The 22,956-nt window shown below is 54.3% G+C and overlaps 1 protein-coding gene across 4 annotated transcripts; it reads left to right on the top strand.

Moving 5' to 3' along the window:
* Nucleotides 1–4,278: 4,278 nt before the first annotated feature.
* MYL10 (myosin light chain 10) lies at nucleotides 4,279–18,665 on the top strand. Of its 4 annotated transcripts, none has more exons than XM_033193006.1 (7): nucleotides 4,279–4,309; nucleotides 7,471–7,563; nucleotides 8,669–8,744; nucleotides 9,521–9,625; nucleotides 15,628–15,706; nucleotides 18,292–18,340; nucleotides 18,429–18,665. In XM_033193006.1, the coding sequence occupies exons 1-7, from the start codon at nucleotides 4,307–4,309 to the stop codon at nucleotides 18,525–18,527; spliced, it is 504 nt and encodes a 167-aa protein (XP_033048897.1). In that variant the 5' UTR covers nucleotides 4,279–4,306; the 3' UTR covers nucleotides 18,528–18,665. The 4 variants fall into 4 exon arrangements, with proteins under 4 accessions (XP_033048897.1, XP_033048899.1, XP_033048898.1 ...); XM_033193008.1 differs by lacking the exon at nucleotides 4,279–4,309 and adding an exon at nucleotides 6,551–6,597; XM_033193007.1 differs by lacking the exon at nucleotides 4,279–4,309 and adding an exon at nucleotides 6,551–6,700.
* Nucleotides 18,666–22,956: the final 4,291 nt, after the last annotated feature.

Raw genomic sequence — 22,956 nt, 5'->3', positions numbered from 1 at the left:
TGGAGACTGATTGTGATGAGGAGGGGAACATGCGATGTGGCTAAAGGCTTGGTGGAAGGAGATTTCGGGAAGCATTTGGAGAACAGCCAAAGTCAGGGTGGTGGCTGGCCAGGGAAGGGGTCAAGGGCCGTGGGGCTGGAGGACAGGGACAGCCTGCTGACCCTGAGGAGTTAGAGGTGAGAGGTTAGGGGTGAGGGTTGAAAGGGGAAGGCATCTCCCCAGCTTGTTCCAGTGTTGTCTGGGGAACAGCTGTCCCCCTGCCAGGCAGCTGGGGTCATTCCAAGCTGCCTTCCTGGCTTGGGCACTCCCAGAACTTCGGTTACCTCTGGAAACCGGGAGTGCTAAGTATTCTCTGACTCAACCTCAGGCAGACCTGGAATTCCAGTTCCAGAGGATACTTGCTCTCCAGGGTCCCCTGGCTGGGAGCAGAGACCCCTCAGAGTGTCTCTGACTCCAAGAACTGGCCCTGGCCCTGGCCCTGTGGTCAGTTGAGTCAAACAGTGGGACCCAGCCACGACAACTGACTCACTGCAGTGTCACCTGGGTAAAGGGGCTGCAGCTTGGAGAGGCTGCGAGTTCTGTCAAGGATTCCATCTACATGGGGTGCAAGGGGGGCAAGGGAAGGCTCTGTGGGGGCAGGGAAAGGCTCTGCCCTCCAAACCCCAGGCCAATAACCCCAAAGCCAACCTCCTTCCAATGGCACTAGGCTTCCCGGTGGCAGCCTCAAGGGGTCCCAGCTGCTGGCACTATTTCTCAGATGGGGAAAACTGAGGGTCCCACTGGGGTTCAGAACTCACGGCTCCCCCTTCTCAAGGCCACTACACCCTCACATTTCCCACCCCCCAGGAACGAACGTCTCCCAAACATCTCACCCCAGGGTTTTCACGTCTCTACCAGATATCTCACCGGTTCTTCCTCCCTCCGGTCGTATGAAGGAGGAGGCCAGGGGAGGAAATCCACTCAGACTAATTTGTAAGCCTGGTGTGATTCACCAGCGTCGCTTCCCCTCCTCCAGGCAGGCGGGGTGGGGGCTCTCCACTTGCTCAGGCCTGTCCCTGGCCTTCGGGAGCCCCTGCCACAGTCCTGGGCGTGCTGCCCGGAGGCAAGAGCCCTTGCTTGCAGAGGCCTCAGGGCAGCGGGAAGCCAGAGGCAGGAAGAGGTAGTTTTAGGTCTGCTAGCCCCTCTGTAAGCCCAGAGCCAGGAGGCACCAGGGCCAGGCTCACAGACCGGGCATGGAAAGCCTGCAGCCTGGCCACTGTCCCGCTGCCCGAGCCTGGAAAGGGGCAGGCACCTGTTGCGGTCACATAGCCCACTTTCTGCAGCAGGTACAGGCAGCTGGGACTGGAATCCAGGCTCCCATCCCCAGAGCTGGGTTCTCCTTTCCCCCTGGCCTGCTGAACACCTGCGGAATGTATGGTTTGTCTCCCTGGAGAGGAATGCCAGGACACCAGGAGAGGATCCCTGTCGGGGAGATTGAGGCACACAGTTTCCTGCTGCAGAAAGCAGGCTGTGCAGCATCATGGCAGGACCTGGCCCCAGCTCTGGGAGGAGGACTCAGTCACTAGAGCTCAGGGACATCACAGGCAGCTGTAGTAGGGAGTGACTGGGAGGGAGCAGGAGGAGGGGAGAGTTTGCATAAGCAGAAGCTTTTGGAAGCTTCCTTCTGGAAACACTAGAAAGAGAGGCTCTTGTCCTGGCCCCACCCCCCCTCTCTTTTTTTTGTTTTAGAAATGGGACCTTGATCTGTTGTCCAGGCTGGAGTGCCTCCCACCTCAGCCTCCTGAGTAGCTGGGTCTACAGGCATGTGCCACTGATATAGGAGCGAGGACAGGGAAGTGCTGGGAGGAGAAAGACAGGGTCCCTGGCGAGGGCTCCACCTTTGGGCCTGTGCCCACGGACCTAGGTGAGGACAGACACTCGTGTTTACATGCCCAAATGTTGCATTTTCCAAGACCACCCTGGCCCACCACGCCCTGGCCCCACCCCCCGCCCATCCTGTGCCTATGAAAACCCTGAGACCCTAGTGGGCATACGCACAGGCGGCTGGACGTCAAGAGGAGCAGAGGATGGGAAGAGCACACCGACAGCACTGGCAGATGCTGGCAGGCCATCGACTGGCTGAATAACGCAAATGCCCAGGGGAATTTGGCGGGGGATGGTCGGAGGAGAGTCTGGCCGCTGAGCACCTTGAAAATCACCTTCCCACTCCATCCGCCTTCTGGTTCCCCATCATCTGCTGAGAGCTACTTCCACCACTCAATAAAACCTCGCACTCATTCTCCAAGCCCACGTGTGATCCAATTTTCACATGCATCAAGGCAAGAATCCCAGGATACAGAAAGCCCTTTGTCCTTGTGATAAGGCAGAGGGTCTAACTGAGCTGATGAACACAAGCCACCTACAGATGGCAAAACTAGAAGAGCATCCTGTATTACACGCCCACTGGGGCTTCAGGAGCTGTAAGCGTCCACCCCTAGACGCTGCCGTGGGGTTGGAGCCCCATAGCCTGCCTGTCTGCATGGTCCCCCTAGAGGTTTGAGCAGTGGGTCACGGAAGAAGCAAGCCACACCCCCATCGCATGCCCTGTGAAGGGGATAAGGGAACTTTTTTGCTTCACCACTCTGCTTGACTAATTTTTTAATTAAAAAAAAATTTTTTTTTTTGTGGAGACAGAGTTTCACCATGTAGCCTAGGCTGGTCTCAAACTCCTGGCCTCAAGTGATCCTCCCTCCTCGGCCTCCCAAAGTGCTGGGATTACAGGTGCGAACCACTGCGCCTGGCCTCTGGCCCCACCTCTTATCGGCCTTGGGTGAGTGACTTAACCCGTGTGTGCCTCAGTTTCCTCATCCGGAAAATGGGGTATGGACTGAATGTGAGGACACGTGTTTTAAGACATGGCCTGACCTTCTGTGTTATATAGTAGCTGCTCTTCTTATTATGATGATGATATTCCCTTCCCCCAAGGCAGGGGATCAGCTGTACCCGGGCCTGAAGGCCTGAGGCCAGCTCCAGGGACAGTTAAGCTCTTCAGCCCCTGGGGACCCGTGGGCTCACTGCCTGAACCCAGCACTGCTGGCCCTGGCAGCTGATCAGATGTGGCGGGACCCAGATGGACAGTGGCAGCCTCTGAGGCTGAGCTGGGACTGCTGGGGCTGCACTAGACACAGGAGAGGCTTTCCAGGGCAGGTGCGGGCTCTGTTTGGCAGATGTACTAGAGAATTCTTGGGCTGGGCCAGGCCGGGTGGGGATGGATGTGTGTGTGAGGCCAGGGTGGAATGGGGGTCTCATTTTTCAGTTCTTCCTCATCAGGGTCACCTCCATTTTTCTTTTTTCTTTTTTTTAAGAGATAATATCTCACTCTGCTGCCCAGGCTGGAGTGCAGTGGCGCAATCATAGATCACTGCAGCCTCAAACTTCTGGACTCAAGCAATCCTCCTGCCTCAGCCTCCTGAGTAGCTGGGACTACAAGAACACACCACCATGCTCGGCTACTTTTTTTTATATTTTGTAAAGATGGGGGGGTCTCACTATGTTGCCCAGGCTGGTCTTGAACTCCTGGCCTCAAGTGATGCTTCTGCCTTGGCCTCCGGTGGCTCTGCGTGAGCCACCGCACCCACCCCGTTTTTCTTTTATTTGTCTCTTTGCTTCCTCTGTTCATTGAGTACTTCAGTGCCCTGAGGGGTTCCCCTGGCCTGGGGGTGTGTAATGGGGGCCCTGATAATAGGCATATTGGGAGAAGGAGCCCCTGAGGGCCAGGTTAGTGCAGAAACCCTCTCCACAAGCAGACCGGAGAGTGTCACACCCTCCCATTCCTATAAGACCACTGAGCCTCCTAGAGGGTGATGTACCACCCGGAGTCCCACGGCTCCAGAGGTCCGGCCACACTGCAATCTGAGTGGGTCCCAGCCAGCATGGGTGACCCCACCCTGGGCAACACTCCCTGACGACTCAAGACCAAATCTTCCCATTGGGGTTGCCGGCCTCAACTTACACTGTGTCCTTGGCCAAATGCCCCTTCCTAGGCCTTGGTCCCTTGGCTCTGGAGAAAACAGTTGGCCCAGGGCTGTCAGAGATCCTGGAGGCTTAGGCAGTCCCTGTGTCCGTGGTTTTTACCCACGGATTCCCCCCAACCCCACCCACTCTGAATGGCCCAAGGCAGGTGCCTGGCAGGGAGGCCCCCATCCTGTCCTGGATCACCTTCCATACTGAGCCTGGTGCATGCCAGGGGCCTTGGGGAAACCACTATATAAGGGCCATCTCTGAGCTATCCCCAGGCCAGCTGCAGCTCCAGGGAGCTCTCCAGACCATGGTAGGCTGGGGTTGTTCTGCCTCTGCCACGGCCACCTTCCTTCACCTCCACCTCCTCCCTGGGGAGCTCAGGCCTGTGGCTGTTGTGTCTTTGGCTTCAGCACTGCGGTCCCCTCCCTCCCGTCCCTGACCCTGACCATGACGCTGACCTTATTCCGCAACCCCTTTTCTTTTTTAGACAGAATCTCACTCTGTCCTCCAGGTTGGAGTGCAGTGGCTCGATCTCTGCTCACTGCAACCTCCACCTCTTGGCTTTAGGTGAGTTTCCTGCCTCAGCCTCCTGAGTAGCTGGGATTACAGGCGCCCACCACCACACCCGGCTATTTTTTTTTTTTTTTTTTTTTTTTGTATTTTTAGTAGAGATGGGATTTCACCATGTTGTTCAGGTTGGTCTCAAACTCCTGACCTCAAGTGATCCACCCGCCTCGGCCTCCCAAAGCGCTGGGATTACAGGCGTGAGCCTCTGCGCCCGGCCTTATTTCTCAACTGTCACCTCGTTCTGTGACCTTGACTCCGTGTGTGATTCTGACCTTCACCTCCTGCCTGAATTCACCCTGCCTCTCACTGACTGACCTTGCTGACCTTGATCTGAGGTTGTCCCTGGTCTGACCTCCTCTTCCCTCTTGATGCCATGCCCGAACCTGCCCCACCTGGGACTCCTCTCCACGTGGGTCCTGATTTGAGTCTCTGCATTCCTGGACTTGGTGGGGACTGCTGGAGAATGAGGAAGAGGAGGGTGGAGAGAGACGGGGTGGGCAGGGCCTGGGGGCTTCACAGGGGCAGTGGCTCTGAGGGCACAGGTCCCCTGGGAGGGCCGGGGGTCAGTGTTCGCGACAGTATGGCACCTCTGGAGCTCCGAGATCCCCCTGCTCACCTTTGCCTGTGCACCTCATGTGACGTGGAGCTTGCCCTGGGCTCCTGCCCCTGGGGACTCCCTGCGGGGTGTCAATCTGGCAGTCCCTCTGTGCCTGCGTCTCACCTGCCTCATTAGTTAGTCCCTTTCGGCCCAGAGCTCTGACTTGGCTGTCAGCCTCAGCTTGTCACCTCCTGACTGCCTGAGGGCCTATACAGATTGCCTGTCTCCAGCAGGACTGCGAGCTTTTTGGGGACCAAGATGGGGCCTGATTCAGTCCTGGGTCCCCAGGACTGGGCATGGGCCTGCCTGGAGGTCCGCATGTGTCTAATAACATGTCCTGATGCGTTGAGGTCGACATGTTCTTGGTTTTATAAATGGGGAAACAGGCTCAGATAAGACAAGTGAATTTCTTAACATCACAGAGGCTGCGAGCAGCCACGCCAGGCTTTGAACCCAGATGCGGGTGACCCCCTTCTTCCCTGAGATGTTCCTCTCTGGGGAATTGTATTTTATAGGGGGCCAATTCTCAAAAGGAATTTTCAAGACAGCTGAGCTGCAAAGACCGTAGGGTTTAGGAGTCTCTTGCGTGGTACAGAAAATGACCTCTCCCTCCCTCGTGGAGCTCTGGGACATTGTAGGGTGAGGGTGTAACCAGGGGGATCATGAGAGGCTAGGAGCTTGGGGGGCAGGGACTGAGGACGCCAAAGCCATGGCCAGGTCTGCCAGAGAAAGGGCAGAACCTCCCACAGACGGAAGTGATCATTTTTTATTAATCGGAGGAAATGTATATGTAATTATGTGAGATGAACTCTGCGGGGAAGTTCTTTTCTTTATGATGTCTGAAAGGATTTATAAATATTACAGAGGTTTTACAGCATCATAACGTTCCCGGCCGCCCTGGCAGCCCCCTTTCAAAGGATTAGTAGAGACAAGGCACCCAGTAAAAGCTAATTATAAGTCAGCCGGCACTTCTGCCCCCGTCAGTCGAGGGCTTCTGGGCAGGGGTGGGGACTGCAGTGAGCTGGGGGCAGGGGAGACCACACAGGCGTTGGGGGGTGGGGAGCAGGGGATGAGGGGAATCCTCTGCTCTGGCGGGGGCAAGTAGACAAGGGCTTGGCAGGAGAGGGTGGTACAGGTTGTGATGGAGACAGGAGCTGGCGGTGGGAGCCCATGTCTGTGCCATCCCGTTCACCTCCCCCTCTGGAATCCAGCAATTTTTTCCCCCATCAAGAGCCCATTCTAGGGCTCACAGCGCCCCTGGGGGCTGTAAGGATGGCTGCCGAGGGACAGGGCCCTCGGGGGTCTTGGGACCTAGGGCTTTCAGGAAGTGCCCAATAGTGGACTTCCAGACGCCATGACATCACAGAGGCAGGAAGGCTGGCCGGAGACCATGTAACTACTCAACGTGGGTGGCCTCCTGCTTTGCCTGCTGCGTAGGTTGGCCCTGAGTTCTGGGCAGCTATTTCCAAGCATTAGCTGATCCCCACTTTGAGCCAGGTTCAGGGTGGGGACAGGAGAGACCAGAGATGGGGCAAAGTGAGTTTTACACCTGAGATGTCCACTTAGTCAAGGAGACAGACGCACAGAGTGTGATACGTGCTGTGGGGGTGACAGTTCACAGTGGAGTGGGGAGGGGAGAATGGCCTGGGGTCAGAGAAGGCTTCTCGGAGGAGGTGACAGGGAGCTGAGCCTACAGGATAGGCAGGAGTCTCTAGATAGATTCTTCAGGGAAGGCATTCCAAGCAGGGAATTCCAACAGAGCAAGGCATTCCAGGCAGGGGCAAAGGCCGGGAGGGAAGGCAGCTGTGGGACACAGCAGAGGGCCTGGGTGAGAGGGAGTAGTAGCAGCTCCAGGAGAGGGCAAGAGGCAGATCCTGTCCGGGGAGCTAAGAGCTCAGTTGTTCTCTTGAGAACACGAAGAAGGTTTTTAGCAGGTGGTGATAAGGTCAGATTCCAGCTGTAGTGGAGGATGCTGGGGTGGAGATGCGGAGGCTGAAGGAAGAGATGCCCGCCTCTGCTCTGCAGCGCAGGCGCTGGCCGCCCACCTTCCGGAGCCCGGAGGACAGGGCCAGGAAGCAGCTGTCCAGCTCTGTGGGGGTGCACGCCATGCAGGCTTCTTGCCATGGGCTGGGAAAATGTCCTGATTACCTGCAAGGCTTCAGGGGGAGCCTTGTCTGTCTGCTGTGGGCACCGGGGAGGGCAGAGTGGTGTCATTCTGGACTGCGATGCCCTGGGAGGTGAGACAGGGGGTGGGGGCTGACCCTCGAGGCAGGGGCCGCTGCAAGGCTTTGTCTGGTACCTCGCAGGCACCAAGAAGAGCTCGGAAAAGAGCAGAAGGCACTGCTAGCTCCAACGTCTTCTCCATGTTTGATCAGTCCCAGATCCAGGAGTTTAAAGAGGTCGGTCTGCTGTCCCATGGGGCTATTGTGAGGATTCTTGGAATGCATGCCAGTTGCTCAAGGAGCTGGGCAGAGGCTCAGTCCTCAGTCTCGGGGGGCTGAAGATGTCATTATTACTATTATTATTATTATTTTGTTTGTTTGACAGAGTCTGGCTCTGTCACCCAGGCTGGAGTGCAATGGCGTGATCTCCGCTCACTGCAACCTCCACCTCACGGGTTCAACCAATTCTCCTGCCTCAGCCTCCTAAGTAGCTGGGATGCTGGGATTACAGACATGCACCACCACGTCTGGCTAATTTTTTGGATTTTTAGTAGAGACAGGGTTTTGCCATGTTGGCCAGGCTGGTCTGGAACTCCTGACCTCAGGTGATCCACCTGCCTCAGCCTCCCAAAGTGCTGGGATTACAGACGTGAGCCACCGTGCCCAGTCCATTACTACATTTTTAAATGATCATAGTTGGTTTTTTTTGTTTTGTTTTGTTTTTTGTTTTTTTTTCAGGGTCTTGCTCTGTTACCCAGGCTGGAGTGCAATATTGCAGTCAATGCTCCCTGAAACCTCAAATTCCTGGGCTCAAGCGATCCCCACCTCAGTCTCCTGAGTAGCTGAAACTACAGGCATACATCATTATGCCTAGCTAACTTTTTCATATTTTGTAGAGACAGGGTCTCATTATTTTGCCCAGGCTTGTCTCAAACTCCTGGCCTCAAGCAATCCTCCTGCCTCTGCCTACCGAAGTGCTGGGATTGTAAGCATGAGCCACCATGCCTGGCCAATGACATTATTTTTTGAGGACACCATGGCCATAGCCCAGAGCCTGGGTGTGTGACCCGTTGCCCTTGGGCAGCCTCTTCCTCTCTCTGTACCTGACCCTGTGCTTGCTGTGTGACCTGGGGCCAGGCTTTTCTGTCTCTGAATCTCAGTTTCCCTCTCTGTAAACTGGAGTTGCTGTGAGCCTGAAATGAGGGGTTGGGGATGGAGCACATCCCAGCTGGGCTGCCAGAGGGACCTGCCCGGAGGCTCCTTGGGCAGCAGTCAGCAGGAGGATGGTCCTTGCGGGGGACTGGAAGGGTGGGTGGCCACTCAGTCCCTGTGTCTCTGCCAGGCTTTCACCATCATGGACCAGAACCGCGATGGCTTCATCGACAAAGAGGACTTGAGAGACACCTTTGCCGCACTGGGTGGGTGAGCCAGCAGCCGGGGGAGCTTAGGGCCAGGCCATCCAGAGAGAGTGGGCAGCTGGGGCCAGCGGGGCAGTGCTCGCAGTGAGCGTGAGAGGCTCCTGTGCTGGGGAAAGGCAGTAGCTGCCTGGAAAGTCAGGAGACCTTCCTGGGGGGTTGCAGAAGGACTCGGCCAGGGAAGGGGAGGACACTTCAGGGACAGGAGTAGCAGCATGGGCCTGGGCCTGGTGTAGGTGGCCCTGGGTGTGGGGAGGGGCCAGGAGAGCAGGGGAGAAGCTGAGTTGGAGGGAAAGACCCAACTCCCAGGTTAAGGTTTCTGCCCTCTCTAAGGCCCCAGGGAAGAGCCTGAAGTTGTCTATGTGGGGTTTAGGTGGCGGAACGGACGTAACCAGGCCTTGAGCCCCTGGGAATCTGAGTGTCCCCTGGAATCACGAGGAATCCCGGCATCCAGGCGTCCACTGGTCCCCTCCTAGGGCACAGGAATCCTGAGCCTGCAGCCCCTGTGCACCTCAGCTGCAGCTTCTTGGGCCTCAGTTTCTTCACCTGTGAAATGGGGATGAGAGTGACTTGCTCCCCTTCTCATGAGGCTGGGGGCAGCCGGAAGCTGACTGTGGCCCAAATGTCCCCCAAAGAGTCCCCCAACAAGGGGGCAGGGCCTTAGGGCTGAGTGGGGGACATGTGGGACAGCTGAGTGGGGAGGCTCTGTGGGACCCTCCAAGGCCCAAGCTCTGTTCTCTCTTATCCTCCTGGGCGGCCCCACCTCTCACCTCCCACAGGCCGCATCAATGTCAAGAACGAGGAACTGGAGGCCATGGTGAAGGAGGCCCCCGGACCCATCAACTTCACAGTGTTCCTGACTATGTTTGGGGAGAAGCTGAAGGGTGAGCCAGGCTCCTGGAGTCCTGGGGGGGTGGCGGGGAATGGCAGGGGGATGTGTGTGGGAAGGGGGGGGCCTGACACACACACACCACAGGTGGGAGCATGATGTGGCCCCAGACACCAGCCCCCGGGTGCACACACTTTCAGGGACCCTGCCTCAGTTTCCCTCTCTTCACCACAGACTGGGGTAACTGTAAAGACTCCTGCTTTGGCCAGGCATGGTGGCTCACACCTGTAATCCCAGCACTTTGGGAGGCTGAGGCGGGCGGTTTGCTTGAGTCCAGGAGTTTGAGACCAGCCTGGGTGATATAATGAAACTTCATCTCTACTAATACAAAAATTAGCCAGGCATGGTGACACATGCCTGTAGTCCCAGCTATTTTGGAGGCTGAGGTGGGAGGATCACTTGACCCTGGGAGGTGAAGGTTGCAGTGAGCCGAGATCACACCACTGCACTCCAGCCTGGGTGACAGAGCAAGACCCTGTCTCAACAACAACAACTAAACCCTGCCTTTAACCCCTTCGCCCACCATCAGGACAGTCCTCCCCATCCCACTGCCCCCAGCCATGGTGCTCCCCTACCTTCCTACCCGTGGGATCCTTTTGCCCGCTCTGCACATGGGGCTGGGGGAACAGGCAGAGGATGCCGGAAGGAAGGTGTTTCCGAAAGATGCTGTGGTCGACCCCCGTGCAGAGCGAGTTACTCCCCTTGTCTTTTTCTGTGGTCACTGGAGCCCCCAGAGGAAGGATCAGGGAGCCTCATTCACAAATGAAGAGACTCAGACCCAGAAGAGTCACGAACCCTGCCCCAGATGCCCCAGCAAAAAGTGGCCGGGATGGAACCTCAACCCCAAACCGTGGCTCTAACCACTGTACCCGCCCGAGACACAGCATTAGGCGTGGGGTGGAGGGTTGGGGCCATCTGTGTCCCCTTTCTGTCCTGGCCCTGGGGGAGCTCTCCCATAGGGACGTCCCAGAGCTTGAGAGTTCCATGGTTAGAAGGAAGGGCCAAGGCCAGGCACGGTGGCTCATGCCTGTAATCCCAGCACTCTGGGAGGCTGAGGTGGGTGGGTCACCTGAGGTCAGGAGTTCGAGACCAGCCTGACCAATATGGCGAAACCCTGCCTCTACTAAAAATACAAAAATTAACTGGGCATGGTGGTGGGTGCCTGTAATCCCAGCTGCTTGGGAGGCTGAGGCAGGAGAATCGCTTGAACCCGGGAGGCAGAGGTTGCAGTGAGTCGAGATTGGGCCACTGTACTCCAGCCTGGGTGACAGAGCCAGACTTCATCTCAAAAAAAAAAAGGAAGAGCCAGCTGGGGCAGTGGTCCCTGGGAGGTGGGCACTATCAGCCCACTACCCTCAGGCTGCCCCTGCCAGGCCCCCTCCCTTGGACCCCCTGCCTTGGCTAGGCCTAGGGTCAGGCCCTGGCTTCCCATTGACTCCTAGGTTGACCTTGCACAGATTTATCTGCTTTCCAGCCTCAGTTTTTTGGTCTGTAAAATGGGCTTATAATAGTTTCCTGAGCCCGCTGTAACAAATTCTGTGAAACCAGGTGGCTCGAAACAACAGACATGTATTCTCTCACAGTCCTGGAGACTAAAAGTGCGAAATCTGGCAGAGGATTTGGGGAGAATCCATTCCTTGCCTCCCCAGCTTCCGGTGGCTCTACCTCTCTCATCTCTGCCTTGTTGTCAACGGCCCCATCCTCGTCTATCTAACCGCCCTCCACCTGCCTCTTTGTTTCATTTTGTTTTGTTTTTGAGACGGGGTCTCGCTCTGTTGCCCAGGCTGGAGTGCAATGGCGCGATCTCAGCTCACGGCAACCTCCACCTCCAAGGTTCAAGCGATTCTCATGCTTCAGCCTCCCAAGAAGCTGGGATTACAGGCGCCTGCCACCACACTTGGCTAATTTTGTGTGTGTGTGTGTGTTTTTAGTAGAGATAGGGTCTCATCACATTGGCCAGGCTGGTCTCGAACTCCTGACCTCAAGTGATTTGCCCATATCGGCCTCCCAAACTGCTGGGATTACAGGCATGAGCCCCGGCGCCCAGACTCTACCTGCTGTTGGATTTAGGTCCTACCTGGATAATCTAAGATGATCTCTGCATCTCAAGATGCTTAACTTACATCTGCAAAGTCCTTTTTTCCAAATAAGGTGACATTTGCAGGCTCTGGTGGATATATCTTTTTCTTTTTTTTCTTTTTTTGAGACGGAGTCTCGCTCTGTCACCCAGGCTGGAGTGCAGTGGCGTGATCTTGGCTCACTGCAAGCTCTGCCTCCCGGGTTCATGCCATTCTCTTGCCTCAGCCTCCCAAGTAACTGGGACAGGTGCCCACCACCATGCTTGGCTAATTTTTCTGTATTTTTAGTGGAGATGGAGTTTCACTGTGTTAGCCAGGAAGGTCTCAATCGCCTGACCTCCTGATCCACCCACCTCGGCCTCCCAAAGTGCCGGGATTACAGGTGTGAGCCACCGCACCCGGCTTCTGGTGGGTATACCTTTTTAGGGGTCACCATTCAGTCCACCACAGGGTGATCTGACCTGACATCACAAGTTTGATGGGGTGAAAAATCAGTACTCTCATGGGTCATGACCTGCTAGGGGGTAGAGCAGCCTCCACGCACTGTGTCCTGGCAGATCTAGAGCCAGAAGGAAGGCAGCCATCAGCCTGGGTGTGAGAGATGAGGAAACAGGGCTGGGGAGGGCAGGCTCATCCGGAGCAGGCTTTGAACTTGGGGCTGTCTAGCTGAATCAGGAGCATCACTGGGCCCACCTCTGGGCAGCTTGTCGGGGCCTATTTCCAGGACCATGTCTGCCTCCTGGAAGAGCTCAGAAACCCAGGAGGCCGGGAGAGAAGAATGCTCTGTGGGAAAGATATGCGTGACTCTAGCCAGCAACTTCAAAGGAAGCAGACAGGCCTAATTCTTTTATCCAGAGGAACGTAACTGAAGGAGGCCTGTTAAAGGTCGGCGGGAGGGCCTGGGGAAGTGGCCTCTGGTTCTGCCAGAGTGGACGGCCCAGGGCCCGGCCCAGGAGGTGAGGTGGTGAGCACCTCCTACCCCTGGTGTTGGACGTGGACGAGGGGCCCTGCTGCCAGAGCAGGCGTTTAGAGAGGCCTCCAGGAGTGCTCAGGGGAAGGGGAGGGGACTCTGTCAGCTCACGGTGAGCCCCAAACCTGTTTCGTAGGTGGGAAGATTGAGACTAAAAGCTCGTGTTGGTCCATGGTTGAGCTGAAGCTGTGACCCAGGGCCTGGTGTGGGGTGCAGGGCTGCAGCTTTTTCTCATTTTTGCAGGGGCGCTGGGACTGGGGCTGCGGCTGAGCCTGTTGTGCAGACGTGGCCAGACTGCGTGAGAGGCCGGTGGGAGGGGACAGGAGCCGGGAGGGCAGGGGGCTGGGGCGGGCGCCACCTCACCCCACTAATTGGGAAGAGGAGACTGTGTCATGAGATTCCCAACGATGATGGGGGGAAGTAGCCACTCTGTAGCAGATTTTATGAGGTTTGCAGTCTCAGGAAGAGGTTTTTTCTGTGGAGGAGGGAAGGGAGGACTGCCAGCCATGGCAATAGGGAGTGGCAGGGCTGTGCTGTGTGCCTGAGAGCCTGAGCTAAGTCCATGTGCATGGTCCGCAGCGGGACAGGCTGGAGCCGGCCACAAACCTGCCCAAGCAGTGAGGCCTCTTCAAAGACGCTGGGAATTTTCAACTAATCAGTGAAACCTGGGAGGCTGTGGCCTCGGAGGCAAATCCCACGTGGGTGCCTCTGGTCACTCAACCCTCACCCACTTGGAGGCACCCCCCCGACACCTGCCTGCTTGGACAGGCTGTGAGGGCCTGGAGCCCTGCCCCTGTTGTGCTCTGGGCTGAGCTTCTCTGCTGGGCCCACGAACTTCCTGCCACCCTGCCCAGAGGCAGTCCATGGCTCTGCCCTCTAGAAGTTCCCAGGCCAGTGAGGCCAGCATGTGCCAGGCTTTTTCACTCTGTGCCAGTTTCAGAGATGCCTGGAGACTCAGACACTGCCCCATTCCTGGGTAGTTCTTAGTCTGATGTGGGAGGCACAGATGGCCCTGACCCAGTCTGATGGAAGAGGCACAGATGGGCTTGATCTGGTTTGATGGGGCAGGAACAGATGGCCCTGACTTAGTCTAATGGGGGAGGAACAAATGAGGCTCTGATCTAATCTGATGGCAGAGGCACAGATGGCTCTGACCCAGTCTGATGGAAGAGGCACGGATGGCCCTGACCCTGTGTAATGGGAGAGGAACAGATGAGGCCCTAATCTGAGGGGAAAGGCACTGATGGCCCTGACCCAGTCTGATGGGGGAGGCACAGATGACCCTGATCCAGTTTGATGGGAGAGGTAGAGCTGACCCTGACCCTGACCCTGTCTAGTGGTAGAGAAACAGATGAGGCCCTGATCTAATCTGAGGGGAAAGGCACAGATGGCCCTGACCCAGTCTGTGGGGGAGGCACAGATGGCCCTGAGCCAGTCTGGTGGGGAAGGCACAGATGACCCTGATCCAGTTTGATGGGAGAAGCACAGATGACCCTGACCCCATCTGATGGGGGAGGCATAGATAAGGCCCTGATCTAATCTGATGGAGGAAGCGCAGATGGCCCTGACCCAGTCTGATGGAGGAGGAACAGATGGCACTGACCCAGTCTAATGGGGGAGGCACAGATGGTCCTGACCTAGTGTGATGGTGGAGGAACAAATGGCCCTGACCTGGTCTGATGGGGGAGGCACATGGCCCTGCCTGACCCAATCTGACTGGCAGGAGCACATGGTGGCAGAAGGAGCAGGGGACTCTGGAGTCCACAGAGGTGGGTTTAAATCCTCCTTTCTCTTATCAGTGGGCCCTTGGGCATGTAATGAAACCTCTCTGAGCCTGTGTTCTCTCTGATAAACTAAAACAACCACATCTATTCCATGGGTGCTCTGAGAGCTCCAGGGGATAAAATCTTAAAGCTGCAGGTGTAGAGCACTCAGATTTGTTTGCAGCCCTGATCGATATACGTTTGTTAAAACCTTACCTGAATGGTATGTTATCTTAGCTGCTCCTGTGAGGTGGGTGGCAAGCACTATCTCTGTCCCCTTTCACCAATGACACGGTTGAGCACTGAAGAAAGGAAGGGGGCACCCCCGCGTCCACAGTGAACAAGGAGGACACAGTGACAGAGGGGGAAAGAGCAGCAGGCAAGGGTGGCCAGGTCACCTGCTGTCATTCACGCAGCCTGTGAAGCCTTGGGCAAGACCCTTCCTCTCTGTGGGTTTCTATTTCCCAGTGGTGCAATGCGGGGGCTGCACATTCAATCCCATTGTGGGTACCAGATTCATTTCTTCTAATGACATCTCTCCCCAAGACTATGCTGTGAATGTGATAAAAGCAGAACTTCTCTGGCTTCACTTCTGCCCCCCGAACCTCCTCCCTTGGCCCGTTGGCCCACCTACCCCACTTCTGGCCGGGACAATCTCTCAGACCCCTCCAATGCCACTGCCCAAGCCCCAGCCTTTTGGCATCCATGTACAGAACTCTTTTTCTTCCACCCACGACGTCTTGTGCACAGCCTGGGTAACGCGTGAGCCCCAGAGTCGTGCCCTCCCCCTTCACTGGTCATGCAGCAGACTCAGCTGTGAGACCCTGGACAAGTCACTTAACTTCTCTGGGTCTCAGCTTTTCCATCTGTAAAATAGGGAAGGGTTAAGCACAAAGTAAATGCTCAATCAGGTTCTCCGTGTACAGTTGCACAGGTTGTTCGCAAAAATATATATGTGGTGCCCTTGTCTATGATTACAATTACCTGTTTCCCTCCTTGCTCTTGCTTCAAGTGAGCTCGGCCCTCGCTCTGCAGTGGAAGCTGGGGAAGAAGTTCCCCAGAGCTGTGCCTCTGTGCAGGGGCCGTGGGACTTGCCCCTATCCCCAGCCCCTGCCCAGCCTGGTGCCTGTCTCTGTGGGGCCCTCTCCACCTGCCTCTCTCTCTGCCCTGTATGTGCTGCTTATAGGCACGGACCCAGAGGAGACCATTCTCCATGCCTTCAAAGTGTTCGACACTGAAGGAAAAGGTTTCGTCAAGGCCGATGTGTAAGTTCCCCCTGACTGCCTTGGGTTTTCCTCCCTGCAAAGGCTCACGGGAATAAGCCAGCTCTGGGCTGGGGTCAGGATGGGTGGCAGCCCAGTCTCCTCAACCAAAAGCCAGGAGCTGGGGATCCGGCCCAGTGATATCTCTTGATGTCCCTTCCCCTCTCTGGGTCTTGGTGTCCCCTTCTCTGTGTGTGCGTGGAAGTAGAAATGGATAAGAAGTGGTGGGTCAGGCTGGGCGCAGTGGCTCACGCCTGGAATCCCAACACTTTGGGAAGCCAAGGTGGGCAGATCACTTGAGACCAGGAGTTCCAAACCACCCTGGCCAACACAGCAAAACCCCGTCTCTACTGAAAATTTTTTAAAAAAATTAGCCCCGCATGGTGGTGCGCACCTGTAATCCCAGCTACTCTGGTAGCTGAGGCAGGAAAATCGCTTGAACCCAGGAGGTGGAGGTTGCAGTGAGCCAAGATCGCGCCATTGCACTCCAGCCTGGGCGACAGAGTGAAACTCTGTCTCAAAAAAAAAAGAAGTGGTGGGTCAGTCCAAGAGAGCTTCCTAGTGGGGTGGGTGTGGGGGCAAAGGCGGGCCTTGAAGGATGACTACGGGTTGCCCAGGCTAGGGCGGGAACAGCATTCTAAATGAGGGAACAGAGAGCTCGGAGGGCCAGGGCTTGGCGTGTGCATGTTTGTTTGGAGTTGGCTGCAGTTGGAGGGTGTGGGTGGAGGTGGTATAGGGGAGACTGAGCACAGAGTGGCAGGCAGGGCCTGTTGGAGTGGCTCACACCCTCGCCCCTGGACTCTGTGTCTGCCCTGGGAGCATGGGAGAACCTGAGGAGGAGTTCGGGAAGGACACCATGGAGGCCAGCCTGGAGAAGGAGAGGAGAGGGTTGCAGATCCTAGGAAGGTCATGGCCGTCAAGACGGAGTCGGGCAGACAGATAAGCAAAGAGCCAGGGACCAGTGCCCATAGGATCCAGGGTCTGGGGAGAGGACTGAGCCAGATCGTAGCCAGCACCGCCTCAGGCAAGAGAGCAGTAAGGACTGGGGAAGGTGACCAGCTCACTTGGAATGCGTGAAGGGGAAGTGGCTGCAGGCAGCTGTCCGGCAGGCACTGGGGCTGCCATCGTGAGGGTAGGGGTGCCCCACCCAGTGACAACATGAGAGGAGAGAGCCAAGGATTGCAGGCGGGAGTGGGCGAGGGAGTGGCAGCCTTCCCAGGACCCAGGATTTAGGGCTGACCTCTGAGCTGTGCCCAGGCAGTCCCTTCAGAACCTTGCTGGACCTGAGGGTGGCCTCGGGCAGGTGAGATTTCTCCCCAGGCCCAGGCTTCCTGATCAATTACTGTAATGCTGCCGGCCTTCAGGTTTTGAGGCGAGTTTTGCTAGTTTTGAGATTCTCACATATGGAGGTGGAGGGGGAGAAGGCAGATGCAGCAGGGGTGGAGGTGGAGAGGGTCTGTCCTGTTTCACACGTTCTCAACTCCAAGACCATGAGTCACATACTCCCCTGGGATGGGGAGGGGATGCTGAGGGTTGCTCCAGGCCACAGTCCTCCCCTTCACCCTTCCCTCGGGGTCTGTGGCTCCTACCTCCATCCTGGGGACCTGGGGAAGCGTCAGAGTCATCCCTGGAGTGACCCCGAGCCCTCCCTCTACTGTCAACCACCTTCACTCTCAAGGACAAGGCCAGAAAGACCCTTTGGGGACCTAATTTGGGAACTGAAGGCACTGCCTTGGGACACGGGACCTGGATCTGTAGCTGCAGGCCAGGCAGGCCAGACGGGCCATGACGGAGGCTCTGGTTGAAACAGAGTCTGTGAAAAGTCCCCAGCCTGGAGAGCTGGAAACTGTGACTGGCCCACAGAAACATAAATAATGGAAAATGTGCATTGGTCCTCAGCGAGGTCTGCCGCAGCTGGTGCCAGAGTGGGTGGACAAGGCCCCGCTCAGCTGTCCGATACCATCCCTGCCCACTGAGCTCTCTTAAGAACCCTGCAGGACCCTCCAAACTTGAAGGGGCACCAGTCCCTTGCAGGCCCAAGAGGACACAGACCTGGACAGGCCTTCCTATACCCTTGGCAGAGCACAAGCATCTTGTCGTCTCTAAAGCGCTTTGCAGATGTCAGTGAACATCACAAGCTGGAGAAAACAGTGTGTCCAGAATCAGGCAAAAGAGGCTCTGCGCTGGGGGACCTGAGGTGTCTTCCCTCAATGATCCAGAGCTTGGTTATAGTGCATGATGGGAAATCAGAGTAGCCCCCATGTTGGGGTCCCCAGGTCATTCCATTTGGTCCCCACTTGATACTGGGAGGAAAGCCCACTTCACAGAGAAAGAAACTGAGGTTCAGAGTGGCCCCCATGTTGGGGTCCCCAGGTCATTTCTTTTGGTCCCTACCTGATGCTGGGAGGAAAGCCTACTTCATGGAGGAGGAAACCGAGGTTCAGAGGCTACTTGGCCATTGGAGTAGCCTGGCCTCCTGGGCCAGGACGTCCCCCCTGCCGCCACTTGCCCCTCATCACCCCTGGGGTCTGCATGTTCAAGCTGGATATCCCTTTCCCTGAACATGACTGTGTCTCTCCCTTGAACAGCATCAAAGAAAAACTTATGACCCAGGCAGACCGCTTCAGTGAGGAGGAGGTAAATTGGGATTTTGGTGGGTCACAGCAGATTCTCTGCTCTGGCTCCCACCTGGCCTGGTGCAGGCTGACTCTCTGCTCCTTCCCAGGTCAAGCAGATGTTTGCAGCGTTCCCCCCAGATGTGTGCGGCAACCTGGACTACAGAAACCTGTGCTACGTCATCACTCATGGTGAAGAGAAGGATTAGGGGATCACGAGTCTCCCCAGCGTTCAAGGGCAGCAGACACTGTTGCGGGATGTGACAGGGAACTCTTGCAGCCGGCGGGTGCAGGAAAAAGTCTTCCCTTGTCTATGGTTGGGGACAAAGCAAGAATAAATAATGCTAACGAGGTCTGAGTTTGTGCGGTAAATGCTCCAGTGAGGGAGAAAACGAAACATTCCTATCTTGTTGGTTTTTCCAAAACTTTTTTGTTTCTCTGGCTCTGCTCAAATGTTCCCGAGGAGCTGGTGTTTGGAGCTAATTGACAGTTTTAACGATTCCCAGCTAAGCCACAGGATATTGCCTTCATTTATGGAGCTTTTATTAAGCACCTAGTGCGTGCCAGAGGCTGTGCTGGTCCCAGGGATTCTCAGAGGAGCCAGGACTGTCCCTGGGCAGGAAGATGGTACTGACTGCAGTGAGGGAGGCAGAGGAGGGGGCAAAAAGTGGGGTGGGGACATCGGTGGGAGGAGAATGGAGAAGCACGGGAGAAAACTGGCTGCAAAGAGCTGGCTAGAGGCGAAGACGTCAGAAGGGAAGAGGTGGCTTCAAGGGATGTTTAGGGGGTAGGCAAAGATTTCTTAAACGGGACACATATAGCTCTGACCATAAAAGTGGAAAAATTGGACTTCATCAAAATTAAAAACTTTTGGTCACCAAAAGATGCAATTAAGAAAGAAAAAAGGCTCTGGGCGAGAAAACATACCGGCAACACACAGATCGTGACAAGGATCTCATATCCACAGGATATATATATTTTTTAAATCCTTCATATCTATAATAGAAAGATTATAACCCCAAAAAAGGTAGATGACAAGAATAATATTCAAATGGCCATAACGATCTGAAAAGAGGCCGGGCACAGTGGCTCAGACCTGTAGTCCCAGAACTTTGGGAGGCCGAGGCAGGAGGATTGCTTGATGCCAGGAGTTTAAGACCAGTCCGGCAACATAGCAAGACCCCATCTCTACAAAAAAATAAAAATAAAAATAAAATAAAAATTAGCCTGGCATGGTGGTGCACGCCCATAGTCCCAGCTACTCAGGAGGCTGAGGTGGGAGGATCACTTGAGCCCAGGAGTTGGAGGCTACAGTGAGCTGTGATCACACCACTGCACTCCAGCCTGGATGACAGCGAGACCCTGTCTGAATAAATAAATAATAGGGCATTCATACATGGGAATAGCACACAGCAATAAGAATAAACTATTGATGTACACAACAGCTTGGCTGATTGCTCATATGTACTATGTTGTATGGAAAAAGAGACAAAAGAGTGCACACTTAAAAAAAGAAAACTTTTTTTATTGAGATACAATTCACATACCATAAAACACACCTTTTTTTTTTTTTAAGACAGTCTCACTCTGTTGCCCAGGTTGGAGTGCAGTGGCGTGATCTCAGTTCACTGTAACCTCCGCCTCCTGGGTTCAAGCGATTCTCCTGCCTCAGCCTCCCAAGTAGCTAGGATTATAGGCACATGCCACTATGCCCAGCCAACATTTGTATTTTTAGTAGAGACGGGGTTCTGCCATGTTGGCCAGGCTGGTCTCGAACTCCTGACCTCAGGTGATCCACCCGCCTCGGCCTTCCAAAGTGATGAAATTACAGGTGTGAGCCACCGCGCCCTGCCTTTTACCACTACTTATAAACAGAATATTAATCACCACAAAATGAAATTCATTAGTGGTCACTCCTTATTCTTCCTGCATTCAGCCCCTGGCAACCATGAAGCTACTATTGCATGTCTCTATGGATTTGCCTGTTCTGGACATTCATATAAATAGAATCCTGCAATAGGTGGCCTTTTGTGTGTGGTGTCTTTCACTTATCATAACATTTTCATGGTTCATCCTTGTTGTAGACTTTATTTCTTTATTCCTTTATTTATTATTTATTTGTTTATTTCTGAGACAGAGTTTCATTCTTATTGCCCAGACTGGAGTCCAGTGGCACGATCTTGGCTCACCTCAACCTCCGCCTCCTGGGTTCAAGTGATTCTCCCACCTCAGCCTCCCAAGTAGCTGAGATTACAGGCGTGAGCCACCATGCCTGGTTAATTTTGTATTTTTAGTAGAGACAGGTTTCGCCACGTTGGTCAAGCTGGTCTCGAACTCCTGACCTCAGGTGATCCATCCACCTCAGCCTCCCAAATTCCTGGGATTACAGGCATGAGCCACCGCACCTGGCTTCATTCCTTTATATAGTCGGATAAGATTCCATTTTATGGATAGATCACATTTTGTTTATTCATCAGTTGATGCACATTTGAGATATTTCTGTTAGCTATTATGGATAATACAACTATGAACATTTGCGTACAAGTTTTTGTATAATATATGTTTTCAATTCTCTTAGGCATATACCTAGGAGTGAAATTACTGGATCATATGGTAACTCTATATTTAACCTTCTGAGGAATTGCCAAATTGCTTTTCAAAAAGGTTATACCATTTTATATTCCCACCAGTGATGTACAAGGGTTTCAATTTTTCCACATCCTTGCCAACACTTGTTATTTTCTGTTTTGTGGTGGTGTTTTTTTTCAAAACTATAACGATCTTAGTGGGTATGAAATGGTATTTCATTTGGGTTTTGATTTGCATTTCTCTAATGGATAATGATATTGAGCATCTTTTTTTTGTTTTGTTTTTTTTTTGAGACAGAGTCTCGCTCTGTCGTCCAGACTGGAGTGCAGTGGCCGGATCTCAGCTCACTGCAAGCTCCGCCTCCTGGGTTTACGCCATTCTCCTGCCTCAGCCTCCTGAGTAGCTGGGACTACAGGCGCCCGCCACCGTGCCCGGCTAGTTTTTTGTATTTTTTAGTAGAGACGGGGTTTCACCATGTTAGCCAGGATGATCTCGATCTCCCCACCTCGTGATCCGCCCATCTCGGCCTCCCAAAGTGCTGGGATTACAGGCTTGAGCCACCGCGCCCAGCCGATATTGAGCATCTTATGTTTTTATTGGCCATTTGTATCTCTTCTTGGGAGAAATCTATTCAGGTTCATTGCCCATTTTAAAATTGTGTTACACTTTTTTTGTCGCTGAGTTGTAAAAGTTCTTTATATATTTTAGACACTAGATCTTTTTATTTTAATTTATTTGTCTATTTATTTCTTTTTGAGACAGGGTCTCACTCAGTCACCCAGGCTGGAGTGCAGTGGTACCATCACAGCTCACTGCAGCCTCAATCTCCCGGGCTTAAGCGATCCTCCTAGCTCAGCCTCCCAAGTAACTGGGACTATAAGCATGAGCCATCACACCTGGTTAATTTTTTTTCTTTTTTTTGGAGAGCTGCTCAGGCTGGTCTTGAACTCCTGGGTTCAACCAGTCCTCCCACCTTGGCTTCCCAAAATGCTGGGATTACGGGCATGAGCCCACCACGCCCAGCCTGGATCCTTTTAGATATGTGATTTGCAAATATTTTCTCCCATTCTGTGGGATGTCTTTCTACTCTCTTGATAGTGCCCTTTGAGGTGCAACAGTTTTAAAATTTGATGAAGTCTATTTTAGCTATTTCTGCTTGTGCTTTGGGTGTTATATCTAAGACACTGTTGGGCAGATGCAGTGGCTCATGACTGTAACCCCGGCCCTCTGGGAGGCCGAGGCAGGCAGATCACTTGAGGTCAGAAATTTGAGACCAGCCTGGCCAACATGACCAAACATCATCTCTACTAAAAATATAAAAAATTAACCAGGTGTGGTGGCGCACACCCATAGTCCCAGCTACTTGGGAGGTTGAGGCAGGAGAATCAGTTGAGCCCAGGAGTTCAAGGCTGCAGTGAGCTGTGATTGCACCACTGCATTTCAGCCTGGGTGACAGAGAGAGACCATGAGACCCTGTCTCAACAAAAAAAGGGAAAAGAAATAAAGAAAAGAAAGGAAAGGAAAGGAGGAAAGAAGGAAGGGAGGGAGGGAGGGAGGAAGAGAGGAAGGGAGGAAGGGAAGGGAAGGGAGAAAGAGAGAGAGAGAAAGGAAGAAGAAGGAGAAGGAGAAGGAGAAGAAGGAAGAAGAAGAAGAAAGAAGAAGAGGAAGAAGAAGAAGAAGAAGGAGGAGGAGGAGGAGGAGGAGGAGGAGGGGGAGGAGGAGAAGAAGGAGAAGAGAAGAGAAGAAATAAAGAAAGAAAGAAAGAGAAAAAAGAAAAGAGGGAAGGAAGGAAGGAAGGAAGGAAGGAAGGAAGGAAGGAAAAGGAAAGAAAGGGAAGAAAGAAAGAAGAACCGAGTGTTTAAGGAAGAGAAGAGCAAGTCTAAGGTGTGATCTTGGAATAGGGTGACAGAGGTTGGGGGAGGAGGTCCCTGGAGCCAAGGATTGGAGGCTGTGGGTTGAGGAGTAGAATTCAGACACTGAGAGGCCAGGAGGAAGGAGGCCAAGGAGTGTGGCATGTTGGACCCTGCAGATGGCCAGCCCTGCTGTTGA

This window comes from Trachypithecus francoisi, unplaced genomic scaffold (assembly GCF_009764315.1).
Source record: "Trachypithecus francoisi isolate TF-2019V2 unplaced genomic scaffold, Tfra_2.0 Lachesis_group4, whole genome shotgun sequence".
Taxonomy (NCBI): Eukaryota; Metazoa; Chordata; class Mammalia; order Primates; family Cercopithecidae; genus Trachypithecus; species Trachypithecus francoisi.
Note: the sequence above shows the minus strand (reverse complement) of the source record. Positions and strands in the feature narration are given on the sequence as shown.